This window comes from Aricia agestis, chromosome 1 (assembly GCF_905147365.1).
Source record: "Aricia agestis chromosome 1, ilAriAges1.1, whole genome shotgun sequence".
Taxonomy (NCBI): Eukaryota; Metazoa; Arthropoda; class Insecta; order Lepidoptera; family Lycaenidae; genus Aricia; species Aricia agestis.
Window position 1 is genome coordinate 20,237,449 of NC_056406.1, and position 15,295 is coordinate 20,252,743.

Below are 15,295 nucleotides of genomic sequence, written 5' to 3' on the forward strand. Positions count from 1 at the left end.
CGGTCCATATAGTCTTTGATGTTTATTTTTACCTCCCTTTCGAAAAAAGAGGGATGTTAAAAGTTCGAGGTGTCTGTTAGTTCGTGTGTCTGTCCGTGACAGCAGCCAAAAAGGTGGACTGACTTTGATATAGTTTTTTTTGTTTGAATCGACAGCGTTCTTACTTCTTAGCTATTAGTATAGATTACGAGCTTTTGCCCGCGGCTTCGCTCGCGTTAAGAAGTATTATTATATACAAACTTTCATCCCCTATTTGAACCCCTTGGAGATAGAATTGATCAAAATCCTTTCTTAGCAGATGCCTACGTCATAACAGCTACCTGCATGCCAAATTTCAGCCCGATCGGTCCAGTGGTTTGGGCTGTGCGTTGATAGATCACCATGTCAGTCAGTCACCTTTGAGTTTTATATAAATATATAGATATTCATCATCAGCCCGCTAAAAATTTGCTTCATCTTCTCGAAAGCAACTTCCAGTATTTGATCGGTTAATTATTTTGTATTAATCCTGGCATTCAGCTCGGGGCTTATTTTAGATTACTTATTTTACATTGTTTGTATCGTCATAAAATAATAACACACTTTTATTAACATTCTTTAATAGATAAAAATTCTTTTCGTTTCACCAATTTATTCAAGCATTAACAATGTACAGATTTTTTTAAACAATATAAAATTATTTATGTGTCGCCTCGGAGAGCAGCTCTCTTCCCCCACCAGCCGAAGCTGTCCTTGACTCTCAAACTCTCCTCCGTGCCGAACTGTAGATCTTCCTCGAAGAAGTCGTAGTACTCAGCAATTTTTGCTTTCCAGTACTCTGAAAAAATATTAAATAATGTTTATGCATGTAATTAAAAATAATAATTACTAGATGTTAGTAAAAAACAAAACAAATTTAATTCAGATTTATGGTCGCAGCCAGAAGAATTAATTGATTAAGTATTTAAATTATTTAATAAATATTTTCACATAAACTTTATTCCCTCCTCAATTTTCTATCTTCCTTAAAATAAAATTAACTAAATAGTAAATTGTAAACATCAGTGTGGCTGTTAAGCTGTCGTATGCATTTAAATATTATGACTACTGGATGAAAGATGGATGTGTTTTAATTGAATTGGGAATGTAATTTATATTATAATAGGTAGTTTACGTAGTGCGGCATTTGTGTGTCACCGCCGCGCTCCCACGTAACCCGTGCCTCTGCCTTAAGTGGAAAGTAGGACCCCCCTTTGGGGTTTTAGTGCCCGTGCAACGCCTTGGCTGGTCCCACATACCCCGGTGGCCATCCCTAGACCGCCGGGGATCCATAACATTACCCTAACGGGAAAAAAGTATACTTATGTAGTATATTCAAAGCAATCCTATCATGTAACGAACCGCCAATTTCTGGTACAGTAGAAGCCGTCCCGCCGTACTCGGCAGGCAGCAAGTCCCGGGGTACGTACTCGCACACCGTGTCTATGTCGCTATGCATGTAAATCTGTAAATATCGAAACACATAATATAAACATTACATTCATACATTAGAAATTCGAAAGTGTGTCTGTCTTTCTATCTGTCTGTCTGTCTGACTGTTACATGTTCACGCCCAAACCACTGAACCGATTTTGCTTGGATTTGCTATGGAAATACTTAAAGATATTATTATCATACAATACAGGCGCAAGTGCGCAAACATATTTCGGGTTCATGTTTATACAAAATACATAATATTCACCCTGTTTTTAATTTTTTCTGACAGGAATCTCTTTATGAACTTCATAAGAACGATAAATATTCTTGGAGCTCCGATAACATGCACTTCTTTTATTCTCGCTGGCAAAGAATCCTGAAATTTAAATAAATACATGATATTATTATTAGAAGGAAACGGCGTTTTTGTTGTTATAACAATATTTAGAATTTTAGTATACTCCTTCTGAGTCCTGTGGTAGGACTTTTCTCTAAAGAAGACCCATCCTTCTCCATGACGCTTACTTGGTTAGCGTAAACGAGGTTTCTCAACTGTCTCGGTGTAGTTTGCAGGTAGTGGGCGAGCCTGCTGTTCCTCAGGTCTATGATGTTGACAACGCCAGCCACCGCCATATTATCGTCCTCCATGAAAGTTATCTGACAAAGAGAAAATCGTAGTGTTGATTGACATACTTGAGCTTTACGAACGTGTAGGGTATATTCATACAGCCCATGATCGAAGTCATACTATAGAGTATAGATCAGCATTCTCAAAGTGTGCGCAAAGGTCTATAGGGGTTCCGCAAGCGATACATAAATTGGTTTTATGCTAAGTACTCACATGCGGTTTTGCTCGATAGTTTTACTCCAAATCGAGTAATAATTACTGTGTGGACCGCAAAACTGACAGCTCGAAGGCTCGCATCTAGCCGCTCGAGGGGCGAGGGCTCGCATCGAGCCGGCTTGATGGATAATATATCAATTTAGGATAAAACTATCGAGCAATGCCATGTGTGGACGAAAGCCCGAGCCGCGGGTTTTGCTAGACGTTATTGCTCGATCGAGAAAAACCGTATGTGAGTATTTAGCATAAGAAATGCCATCAGACACCAGATAGAGAGGAGACAATTCACACAAAGACAAAACATTATATTTTTGGGAGTTCGTCAAAAATAACACTCTTTAGAGGGTTCCGCCACCAAAAAAGATTGAGAACCTAGTGGTTCTCAAACTTTTCAACAACAACAAAGTGTCTATAGTAAAGACAACTTCGAAGTCATGGTGACAATTATGATTTTCAGGGATCGCCATTGCTTTTTCGGCGCTTGTCGACTTTAAATAAATAATTGGCCAAGTGCAAATCGGACAGGCGCATGAAGAGTTCCGTACCATTATAGAGTGGAAGTAGGCAAAAAAACTGTGTTTTTGTATGGGAGTATTTATTTTATTATTTAAGAACAATAAAATTATTAAGGATTTTGTGAACAATTCAAGTGTCTACCTGTTGCCATTATTGATTAGGAGCAAAAAAGGCCAAACAATCACGTTTGTTGTGTGAGTTAGATATTAAAAATATTTTTTATTTTATTTACTTAATTTATTTAATATTTTTTATTTTATTTACTTACTTAAATATTAAAAATATTTTGTTTTAGTATTTTTTGTTATAGCGGCAACAAAAATAAATAAAATAATCTGTGAAAATTTCAGAAGTCTAGCTTACTGGTTCTTGAGATGCAGCCTGGAGATAGACAGACAGACGGACAGACAGACGTCTTGTCTCAATAATATAATAGCCTAATACGGTCCCGTTTTTACCCTTTGGGTAGGGAACGCTAAAAATGACATTATTACCTGATAAACCAATTGGTAAAGTGAAGCCATGTCGAATACGGTATACTCGCTGGGGTCATAGGTGCCAATCCTCATCATAGTTATCCTCGCACCATTTCTTGTTGTTGGTAGCATCACAAAGGTTCTGAAAAACAATTTATATGACTATGCTTATCGTCGATGAAGTACCAATACCTCCTAAGTGTTGAGAATCAAATTTTACACTAGAAGAAAAAAAATGATTAAAAATAAGGTTTTATTTATTTTAATCAACTTTTGATAGTAAAATAGTTTCCAATACATTACCTTTTTATTAGTTTCGAAGAGATATGATTATGTTTACGTTTTATAGGGATTTAGTCACTTAGGAGATATTGATTCTAGAACTTGAAAATCCCTTTAATGTTAGGAGTTATTTTTGTAAGTAAAACACATAATTTACTGAATTATTTTTATTTAACAATCATCGAACTGAAACCAAACATAAATATTTTTTTCAAAAAATCTTTAAGAAAACTAAAAAAATGAAAAGAGCTAAAAATCTTCTTTTTTTATGTACTTAAGTACATATTTTTCTTTACTTAAATGAATTTAAGCTTAAATTTTAGGCAATGTATCGTAAAATGTATGGCAATCTGATGGTAGTACGTTTTTCATGCTTTGCAAATGATTAAATTTTGTGGTCGTTATAGGAAGAGGTGCGTTATTCATTTGTAAGTAGGTATTAACACCTGCAAAAATTTTAGGCATTCGGTAAATCGACCCAGTCATCATCAAAATTCAATTTTATTGTAATTTTTCCGTCATCAGTATACCTGATGGCCCGAATATTTGTTACAGTCGGGTCCCGCGCTTTCCGACCAGGCCGAATACTTGAATGCCGGAAAGTTCATCAAGACGTGGGAGAGCCATGCTTCGGCACGAATGGGCCGGCTTGACCGGATAAATACCATGTTCTCACAGAAAACCGGCGTGAAACAGCGCTTGCGCTGTGTTTCGCCGAGTGAGTGAGTTTACCGGAGGCCCAATCCCCTAACCCCTACCCTATTCCCTTCCCTACCCTCAACTATTCCCTTCCCTTCCCTACCCTCCCCTATTACCCTATTCCCTCTTAAAAGGCCGGCAACGCACTTGCAGCTCTTCTGATGCTGCGAGTGTCCATGGGCGACGGAAGTTGCTTTCCATCAGGTGACCCGTTTGCTCGTTTGCCCCCTTATTTCATAAAAAAAAAAAAAAAAGTTGCAGCACTAGCATAGTTTTTAACAAAACTGTAGTCAACATCAACAGCTTCGTAAGGGAAAGGATGTTTTCGAGCTTCCTTCGTCACAGAAATGTAATCGCTCGGTAGATGTATCTCTCGGTTTTTAAGCTTTCTTTCTATAGCGCTATGGACTGAGTCACAACTCACACTCCATTTGAGTGTGACCCGGTTCAAGAAATATCTCAGTATATTTTGAAAATAACAATACCTAAATTGTCCAGGAGCAAAACGAAAACCGACTGTTTCAATTACGAGACCCCCGTCAAAGTGTATTTTTCAGGAACTAAATCAAATCAAAACGCAGGTACCATCTTTGTCTCGCTCTATCAAATAGCGGGAAACGCGCTGGCGCGGCGCCTGGCAGCGAATAGCGATCGTGGGAACTGCGAAGTTAATCAGTCAAATGCAGAGCGCGCCCGAGTGAAGTCGGTTGTCCGTGCAGTTAGGAGATATTTCCATAAAATACATACGAACGAATGAATTCTGTCACTTAGTAGATATTTTCACATAACTCAGGAAGCTTTTTGGTAAAGAAATGTTGGATAGGAGTCTATTCAATCTATGCGAATATGATTTTTATGTCTATTGTAATAAAAAAGTAATTTTGGACTAAAATGTCAGTTAGGAGGTATTGGTACTTCATCGACGTTATGTGTTATACTTTTCCAAATCTGCATTATAAATAGTACGGAAGCCCTAGCACAATTTTTTTTTATTACTATCAAGCAAAGTTTTTTGTGAGTAGCTTTATTTTGATAAGACGAACATTTTTATTTGCGAAAAATCTCAAAAGTGGTAGCTAACAGATATAGAAAGGATTTCATACTTTGAATTGATGGTCCTAAAATACGGACAGTTTTATTTGTAGGACTGCAATGTTACTCTTAAATTATATGACTATTCATCTATCAATATATAAAAAATCAGCTCGTTAGGGTTCCGTTATAGGGTTCTGTAATCAACTTGGTTGACTACATTGTTCTAGGGCTCCCGTACTACAAGACAAGAGGTAGCCCGCAACTTCGTCACGCCGAAATCCGGTCATCCCGTGGGAACTGTAAATTGGTTCGAGATAAAAACTGTCCTTTGTCCTTCCGCGGGACTCAAGGTACCTTCATACCAAACTTCATCGTAATTAGTTTAGCAGTTTAAGGGAATATTTCTAAAGTGAAAAAAAACCCAGGGCTCAAAGTATATTATTAATACCAAATTTCTTCAAAATTGGTTCAGTGGTTTAAACGGGAGGAGGTAACAGACAGAAAGACACTTTCGCAATATTGGTATGGATGTTATAATTATTATTATTAGTTTAAAGTTAATTTAAACGCTAAATATTTCAACTCACCCACGTTCTATTAACTGATTCAGTTTTGGGTCATTATATTTTAATTGTCGTATTTCCGGAGCCATAGTCCTCAAACTATAATACAGATCTATTTTTGCCTTCACTTCGTCTAATCTGTACTTGCAACCCCGCAGAAAAGTAGCCAACCATTGGTCGTCTGAAATAATACGCTTCAAATTGAACATTAATTATAGAGATATGCCGACTAGTCGGTAAAGCCGACTATCCGGCCACTTTTGTAGTCGGAAATAGTCGGCAAAAAGCGCCGACTATCCGGCTTTTTAAAATTTTACTATTATTCAAATTACGTTTAAACCTTGATTTTTTTGGAATGAAATGAATTGTTTCTGAAATCACTTGCTGTTAAAGAAATATCTATGACATTAATTTTATTAAATAAAATAGAGCCTGCTCTCAAAAATATCAAAGCACGCCCAGCCTACACACCCCGCTATCCTCCAATCGTGATATTATAATGATTCCATGAATCATGCCCCCGAGCAATGTGCTTTGCGCTGCAGCTAATGCCAGATGCCAGTGAATATTATCGCGTAACAACGATTCCCACATTATAGCGTGAAAGTAAAGGTCGTAAGTCCCAAAACTGTTTTTGATGATTACTTAAAAATTAAATGCAATACTAATATTTCCTTTAGCCATTATTTTATAAAGTGTGTGATTGTAGTAGAGCAAGTTATTAAATGATAGTAACTTAATAAACTGTGTAACAGATATTTGTTGAAATGCCCATAAAGATTTATAATTTCGAAAAATATAACTATCGAGTCAAAATAAGTGAATCGTGTTTTCCGTTAGGCAAAAATCAGATAAATATACAATTATTAAATAAATCTCAATTTCATTTAAGACAATCGTCTTCCGGGATCGTTACTTATTAGAAAACACAGCAAAATTTGGCAGCCCGCTCTTAAGGGCATTCCCTACGGAGATTCCGTAATTAACCGTATTTAAAGCCTTATAAACTCATAATCTGAAAGCTACAAAGTTATAATAAAAATACAGCAATAATCTTCAGTATATCAACATTCCTTTCCCCGTTTTAAATTTTCTATTTTTATTTATTATAGTCATGATATCAGCTTCCAAAGTAATACCAATTTATTAAAATTCAAGCATACATTCAGCATCTCCTTAGGATTTACAAATTACTTTTATTTGAAGATCACGCCAATAGATCGACAATATCATAAACTACATATTCCCCGTTTAAAATTTTTTAGGACAATTTTGAACTAAGATAAGTAAAAATAATAGGTTTTGGCGCGATCTCGGCAACGCGGCAAATGTATGGCCAAGGTCGTTTGCTCGGGGGACGGCCTTAATAAACTTTTATGATGAAAATATTTTATTCCTAATTAAAATAAAAGACTCGGTTTTTGTATTAACTAATTAGGTAATTAGTAAAGCAAGATTGCATGTTACACATGATGTACAGTACTTTAATTATTTTCTTAGTAGCTGCATCTCCATCGCTAAGTAAGAAGCAATCTTAAATTTCCTTAAATTTTTTTGTAATTATCAGGCGATTGTCTTATTTATTTTTAAGCAGGTTTTTTTTTTTTTTAAGTTTTCGATTTCGTGATCAGATAAAATATAAGAAATATTTTATACGTCCACGCGTCATAATATTCGTCGTCGATTCGATCGCTTGCTATCACTTGCGCACATAATATGCTGTCTCATGCGTGAAAGAGAAGGCCAGCTGCGATCGAAACGACATCCGAGGCTTGAGAATCGGTCCCCTAATCTTAAAGGAACTTAAAAACCTACATTACCACGTCTTTAACTTCACTTCACCTGTCCTAGCTCTCAAGTGCGGCTGGGAGTGTATCCAGTCCTTGAGATGCTGTATGCCGGCCGTGAGCGCCTCGGGAGTCTCGCCCAGCTCCACGCGCGCCTTCTCCGCCAGGGCGGGCGGCAGGGGTCTCACTGATATCATGTTCAAACTGTAATAGGATTTACTCGTCTGTTTATTATAGCAATAATAAAATCTGATATGACGTTTTGGCTCTTGAATGAAACAGCTGTCGCTCAAAAAGTCCAAATAAGCTAGAGTTCATGGGTAAGTTCCAAAATACAACCCAGTAGCAGTACACAGTCTAGAATAGGCGCTATTGTTGATGAATGATGACAATTATAGTAATTCGTTCCGAAATCCGAAATATACGCTAGGGTCTACCAGGATCTAATATCGGATGGCAGATTTTCAAAAAATATCCTTGATCATTGGATAATTTTACCCAAAGGGTAAAAATGGGACCCTATTACTGAGACTTCGATGTCTGTCCGTCTGTCTGTCCGTCTGCCTGTCCGTCTGTCTGTCTCCACAACATAACAGAAGTAATAACAACAAAATAAAATTAATATTTAAGGGGGGCACCCATACAACAAACGTGATTTTTTGGCTTTTTTGCTCGTAATCCATAATGGCAACAGGTAGGCAGTTGAAATATTCACAAAATCTTTAAGTATATTCGTACTATTAGGTTGTATTTAATAATAAAATTAAAATAAACAATTCAGCGGGGCTTTCATACAAAAACAATATTTTTTCGCTCTTTAACGGTACGGAACCCTTCGTGCGCGAGTCCGACTCGTACTTGGCCGATTATTTATATTTGCTTGTTTCACACTAATTAAGCAGCATAAGAAAAAAACAGGACCAAAATGTTTTATTCCAATTACCCCGGTAGTGCTACAATCAATTTCTTTTCTCACTTTTTGCCATCAGATTCTAGTAACTATGACTTTGTTGGGTGTCATTACAATACGTCAGTCGTCACACATCCACAGGTGTGTTAAAACTTAAATGTGCCATTGCACACAAACACAATAATAATTATGGCGTCGGATACATTCATGAACGTCTTGAGAACTGGCCAGTATGCTGAGTTTATTAGGGAACAAATATAATGACCACCAAAAAATGCTCCGATACCCTAAACATGTTTACCAAAAAAAGATACTTAGATAACACAAAAAAAAGAAAGTCTAAAATTGCAATACTACCAGCTATTTTAGTCACGACTACACATCAAATTGTAATTGAACGCCAAATAATATAGTAAATTATCAGTTATCACCAAATCCTTGCGACCAAGTCAATGCGATATTTCTGTTCAAATAAATCACTTCGATTGACAAAAAATTATATAATTAAAACGGGACCCTATTTTTTTTTATTTTTTTTATGAAATAAGGGGGCAAACGAGCAAACGGGTCACCTGATGGAAAGAAACTTCCGTCGCCCATGGACACTCGCAGCATCAGAAGAGCTGCAAGTGCGTTGCCGGCCTTCTAAGACGGAACAGGGCAATAGGGGAGGGTAAGAATGGGAAGGGAAGGGAATAGGGTGGGGATTGGGCCTCCGGCAAACCCACTCACTCGGCGAAACACAGCGCAAGCGCTGTTTCACGCCGGTTTTCTGTGAGAAATCTGTATTCCTCCGGTCGAGCCGGCCCATTCGTGCCGAAGCATGGCTCTCCCACGTATCAAATCTATCATATCTGTATAAATACAGACCACCATTTGGTGATCGTTTACTATTTTTGTCTGTGAAATGTTATTTCTGGTGATCAGTTAATTATAAGCCTTATTTATGGTATTTTGGACTTTAAACCATATTTCGACCACATGCACAATGATACATGGATGCAATTAACATCAGGGTGTGATTGTAAAACAGCTGTCACTTCAGTGGCACTTTACAAGATGACGGTTTCCAATTTCGACCACGCTCCAAAATAAAACTAATGCAAATATACAATTAAATGTCATTTCCTGTTCTATTTAAATCGAAATCCTGTTTATATCAAAATGTTGGTGACTAAATATAATAATTATGTTGAAGGGCAAGTTTCTTTTTTAAATGAATAACTAGGTAGATAGGTACTATTCCATTACATGTCTAATGGCATTATTTTAGCATACATTATAACTAAAACTATAAGTAATAGCTGCAGATCATCATAATTTATTTTAACAGTATAATATGATCTACTTATTCATAGAACTTAATTTTAAAATTTCACCTTGCCTTCTGTTTGGTATTTGGTGGCTGGTTTGATGCGTTTCTTTGACTCTTCGCTTATATTAGTTTAGCTTTCTCTTTCTCTTGTACCTAGCTAAATTAATGATAAAAATATCATTGGAAATGTATTTTTTAGCATTAGCCCCGCGTTCCATTTAGCGTTAAAAACGATCAAAACGTTCAAAATGCCTCCTATTTTGAGCGTTTTGATCGTTTTTAACGCTAAACGGAACGCAGGGCATGTTGCACGTTTTTTGTATTTTCTTTTGTTTTAAAATATAATTTTTAAATACAAGTTAATGTCATAATATGTGAAAACATGTACAGTACTTAAGAGGAGTCGCCGTTTTTCCATACAAACGTTGTCCCCTGTTTCCTCCCTGGATAATGCCGGTAGAGTTATGATTTTTTTCCTGAATATCTATGGCCACTATTAGCATGTCCCTATGTTTTCTTTTTTTTCAGAATTTTATTATTAAAAAAGATAAGAACGTCCAAAAACCAAAGAAATGACCAGATTTTCCTCTGTGTTCAAACACCCAGAAAACAAAACTGGCTAGAATATACAAAAAAAATATACATATACAGCTCAAGCCTTGCTTTAATACTTAATGAAAAAAGTACTTAAATCGGTTAAGTTTTGGAGAAGGAATCAGCGGACAACGAATCGAAGATTTTCTGTTTTTTTATTAGAACTTTTCTCGTGTTGTCTCTATCGCGGTGGTAGACTTGAGATTGGTGAGATAGCAATACATTTTCAAATAACTATTTTCAATTTCTCTCGCCCTTGGTGTATCCTCTTAAATGGTGTTCTAATATTATATAAGTACTCAATCTATAATTGAGTTTTATGTCATTGTTTGTTTTTTCGAATAAAATAAAATAAAAATAAAATAATTAAGTCAATGTAAATCCCACCAAAAACATTTTCATGTAAAAATGTTGTCAATACGAGAAATAATATAGTCGAGCCCTACGAGAGCTCATTAAATCAAGTATTTTGCCGTGCGGCTGACACATTAAATCAAGTAATTTGCCGTGACTAAAGTGTAAAATTAAGGTTTTTACTTTTTAGATTTAGGGTTAGAAACTTGGCTCTACATGAGATCTCACAACTTTTCGACACCACGAACTATTATATTATGTTGACAACATTTTTACATGAAAATGTTTTTGGTGGGATATCATTTCTTTTTGTAAGTTTTACCACAAACGTTTTTTATGAAATTAAGGGGCAAACGAACATGTGCCCTCGCAATATAAGAAAATTTACAAGTACTTTCAGCTTTGCCAGCCTTTCAGAGGGGATCGGTACAAACGAGCAAATAGGTCACCTGATGGAAAGTAGCTACCATTATAAAGAAAAAAAAATTCATTGAACCTATGCTTGTGGGATATCTATGGATAGGTCTTCAAAAATCATATTGAGGTTTCTAACATCATTTTTTTCTTACCTGAATAGTTTGCGAGAGAGTCTCTTCCAAAGTGGTAAAATGTGTGTCCCCCCTCCTCTAACTTCTAAAGTAGGGGTTGGTACTACTAATATACAATGTGACCCGACACCGGTATCCGATCCTTTAATGTCATGATCTATGGCATATTTTATCGACAAATTGGCTCTAAATATTTTTCTCTTTCTCACGGTTGTAAAATGACAGCCATTTCAATTTTTCTCGGGCTTTTACACTAATCTGACCAGTACTTCACATGTAAATATCCTATGAAGATAAAAAAGGTCCCATTTGATAGCTGAACTCATGATGTATGGCTTATATTAGTGACAAATTGGCTTTCAAATTATTTTTTTCTCCAACTTTTGAAAAAAAAAAAATGTCTCTGGCTTCATACTAATCTGACCACCTTATCATAAGAAAATCGTTATAACTTCTAAACTATCTGACTTAAAACATTAAAGTAAAAGAATTTTAGAAAACGAAAACTTCCTCTTATCTTTTAAAAATAAAAAAGAACCAGTTTAATGTGCTAGATTTTTCACAAAAAGCCATTAATAAAAAATACACAATATTTTTTTCATAAATTTGGGTTTTTCTATGTTTAATTCCCCGAAATTTATAACATATTGCACGTGTAAGCGTAGTCCACAAATTTAGCTATCAAATGAGATCTTTTATCTTCATAGGATATTTACAAGAGCATTTCTGGTTAGATTAGTGTGAAAGCCCGAGAAAAACTAAAATGGCTGCCATTTTACAACCTTGAGAGAGAAAAATAATTTGAGGGCCAATTTGTCGATAAAATATGCCATAGATCACGACGTTAAAGGATCGGACACCGGTGTCGGGACACATTGTATATTCTGTGGTAGGGGCATGATAATTCTGAAAAATATATATGATGTACATTACTATAAAAACTACCAACGCAAAATGGGTTTGAACAAGATCTAGCAAGTAGTTTTTTATAGGTACGTACGTCATAAATGGTAAATACTTTCATTAAATCAACTGAAATATAAAAATAAATCAAAAACATTTTAATTTCATAGAAATAAACCTTATTGCTGCTGTGGAACCCTTCATGCGCGAGTCCAAATCGCACTTGGCCGGTTTGTTTAATTTTATGATGTCTTAGGGCCGAATCACAGCGGAATGGCAGCGCAGCTGCGTGCATTTTAAGTGTCATATGATTTTAAACTTTATCTTCATTATTGTAATACATAGTATCGCTTGAGAAATCGCGGCCGCGAGATTTTCCAAGTTTCTCAAGCGATACTATGTATTACACTAATGAAGATAAAGTTTAAAATCATATGTCACTGAATATTGTCGCCACTGCGCTGCCATTCCGGTGTGAATCGGCCCTAAAGTTACATAAGTATTAAGTACCTATTAGAGAATGTTTTTTTAAATAATAATATAATAATTATATAGAAAAAAATGCTATTATCATCACGGCCCTCACACAATCTGTTACCTACTTTGATAGTATGTATCCTAGTATGCGATCTAAAAAATATACTAATTTAACAATAAGAAATATGTAGATACTTAACAATAAAGCTAGAATAGACTCCGAAACTACAGAGTCGATTTTGATTAAATTTGATAATAAGCATATTATAGTGGACCACTGAGTAGGACACGAGATACGTTTCATTGCGGGAAAATAGGAGTGAGCACACTGAGACGGGCCGTGCCGGGGCCCCGACACGGCCCGTCTCAGTGTGCTCACTCCTTTAGGCGGGATACTGTTTTTACGCAGGCGGAGACGCGCACAACCTTGAATCTTGATAAAGAGCCAAAACGCGTATTTTTGTTAAGTTTACTTTTTATTTGACAAAACAATGATAATTCTGATATAAAATCACACAAAGATATATAAAAATATACAAACCTCTTTTGGTCACCAGTTTTTTAGTCGCAAGTTTCACGAAGCAATTAACGCTCATTTATTTTTGAAGACGAAGTCAGTCCTTGACACCGAAAGACACACTACAAATTATTATATTCCTACAAAAATAGCACGTTATCGTTTGTTGAATGTTGTTGATGAATAATGATAATGGAATGTGTTCCGTAGCCGAAGTAGTAGTGTAGTGTAGGTACGGGGACGGCCAATCACCCACTGGCCACTACACGATTTTGCACTGCGTGTTAATCGAAAACGAAGATTATACACGAAGTACGAACACAACGGTAAGCGACTATCATGAGCATTATCAGTTATCACCATGGTCACGGCATCACGCTTGAATAGATGGAGCGATTTTGGTAAATTTTGGCACAGATAGTAAATAAATATATTCATTGTAATATTTTATGAATAACTAGATAATATGACGCCCGCAACTCCGTTGCCCAAAAATTAATTTATCACGCGGGAACCGTAATTTTTTCCGGAATAAAAAGTATCCTTAGATGTCCTTTACCGGGACTCAAAGTATCTCCATACCCAGAAAAATCGGTTGAGCGGTTTAGGCGTGAAGATGTAACAGACAAACAGACAGACACGACTTTCGCATTTATAATATTAATACTTAACATTTATCTTCTCTAATATATATTTAAAACTCTAACCTAACCTAACCTTATACATTTTATGTAAAGTGCTTATTCCATTTCACTAAATTTTTAAGTCCTAACTAGGATCCTAAAAAATTTAGTCAAGTGAAATAACATTTAGAAAGCTAGGATCCTAATTAGAATCCTAAATCGGAAAAAATGTGGCTTCTGACTGACTAAATCAGTGTTGCCAGATGGTTTCAACCTTTTATCTGTAGTGGGAACTACTAAATCTGTATTAAAGTCAATTTATATTATGTTATAAGATCTGGAATCCATTCGTAGGTAATTTATAAAGTCTGCTGGTTCCAAGTAGTTCAGAAAGTTCATAATTCATAATTTTTCGTTAAGCAAAAATTCTTTCAACCATCTTTTTCGCCTTTTATTTATTTTGATTTTCATTGAGCCAACAGCTAAGCCTATGAGAAGACCAATTTTTTGTTGCTTTGACAGAACTGGAGCCATTAAGAAGACGTCTGGTCAAAATCGCCGCGTGGTCACAACTGATTTAGTTACTAAATTAGGACAAGTGGAATAAGAAGCTTCTAATTAGTCTCCTACTTAGGATCCTAGCTAGGACTTCTAAATAAAACAGATATAAGGATACAAATGTACAGAAAAAATTATAAGTAAATAATTCATAAAAAATTTCGAAATTGTAATAATCTAAATCAGGCAAATAATTGTCCCTTCTTACTGAAGGGGGAACAGAGGTCCCAAGTGAGGGGCCGGAATAAAAAAAAAACAAAAGATTATTCATATTTTTATTAATTGTTGAGTTAATATTTAGGATAATGATTTGTAATGTTTAAAAAATTTTCGTTAAATTGCTTTAATAAAAAAAATGTAAACTGTAACAGTTTGGTTTAAGAAAGTACTCAATAATATTATGTAGCAGCTTTAAATCTTTACATAAGTATAGCTGGTCTCTGGTATAGGTAAATTAAACAATACTTAATGTTTAAAGTATGCTATATTACAAAACTATTTAAGCACCATCACAGTTGATACTAATAATTTCTCATATTACTTATATATTTTTACAACAGTAATAGATATAATAATAATTTAGTATTACTAAATACTATAACATTGGTCTAGCAAGATAAAACATAATATCTAGTTCAAAACTCAACATTTTTCATGTATGAGGTACGTAGGCGGATAAGATTTTATTACGTACAGGAACGTAAGGAAAAGCTAGTAATAAATAATAATTTATTACAAGACAGCTCTTCTTATATTAACCACTAGCTTTTTAGAAAATTAACAGTGCCAAATGTAAATATTCGTGACCTTTAAAATCTCAATTTCTCTTCGATCTGTAA

The 15,295-nt window shown here is 35.4% G+C and overlaps 1 protein-coding gene across 2 annotated transcripts; it reads right to left on the minus strand.

Annotated features, from left to right (window-relative positions):
- Window positions 1–582: 582 nt before the first annotated feature.
- On the minus strand, window positions 583–13,545 carry LOC121733593 (alpha-tocopherol transfer protein-like). Of its 2 annotated transcripts, none has more exons than XM_042123891.1 (8): window positions 13,303–13,545; window positions 7,713–7,865; window positions 5,895–6,051; window positions 3,310–3,433; window positions 1,981–2,112; window positions 1,721–1,831; window positions 1,381–1,483; window positions 583–817 (listed from the first exon to the last, which is right to left on the minus strand). In XM_042123891.1, the coding sequence occupies exons 1-8, from the start codon at window positions 13,352–13,354 to the stop codon at window positions 681–683; spliced, it is 969 nt and encodes a 322-aa protein (XP_041979825.1). In that variant the 5' UTR covers window positions 13,355–13,545; the 3' UTR covers window positions 583–680. The 2 variants fall into 2 exon arrangements, with proteins under 2 accessions (XP_041979825.1, XP_041979829.1); XM_042123895.1 differs by having other exon boundaries at window positions 7,713–7,861; window positions 13,300–13,545.
- Window positions 13,546–15,295: the final 1,750 nt, after the last annotated feature.

Coding starts and splice junctions, on each gene's coding strand:
- LOC121733593 (XM_042123891.1), bottom strand. CDS start 13,354: ATGAGCGTTAATTGCTTCGTGAAACTTGCGACTAAAAAACTGGTGACC. Junction 3,434..5,894: donor AATCAGTTAATAGAACGTGG/GTGAGTTGAAAT, acceptor ATTGTTTTTCAG/AACCTTTGTGATGCTACCAA. Junction 818..1,380: donor TACTGTACCAGAAATTGGCG/GTTCGTTACATG, acceptor ATATTTTTTCAG/AGTACTGGAAAGCAAAAATT.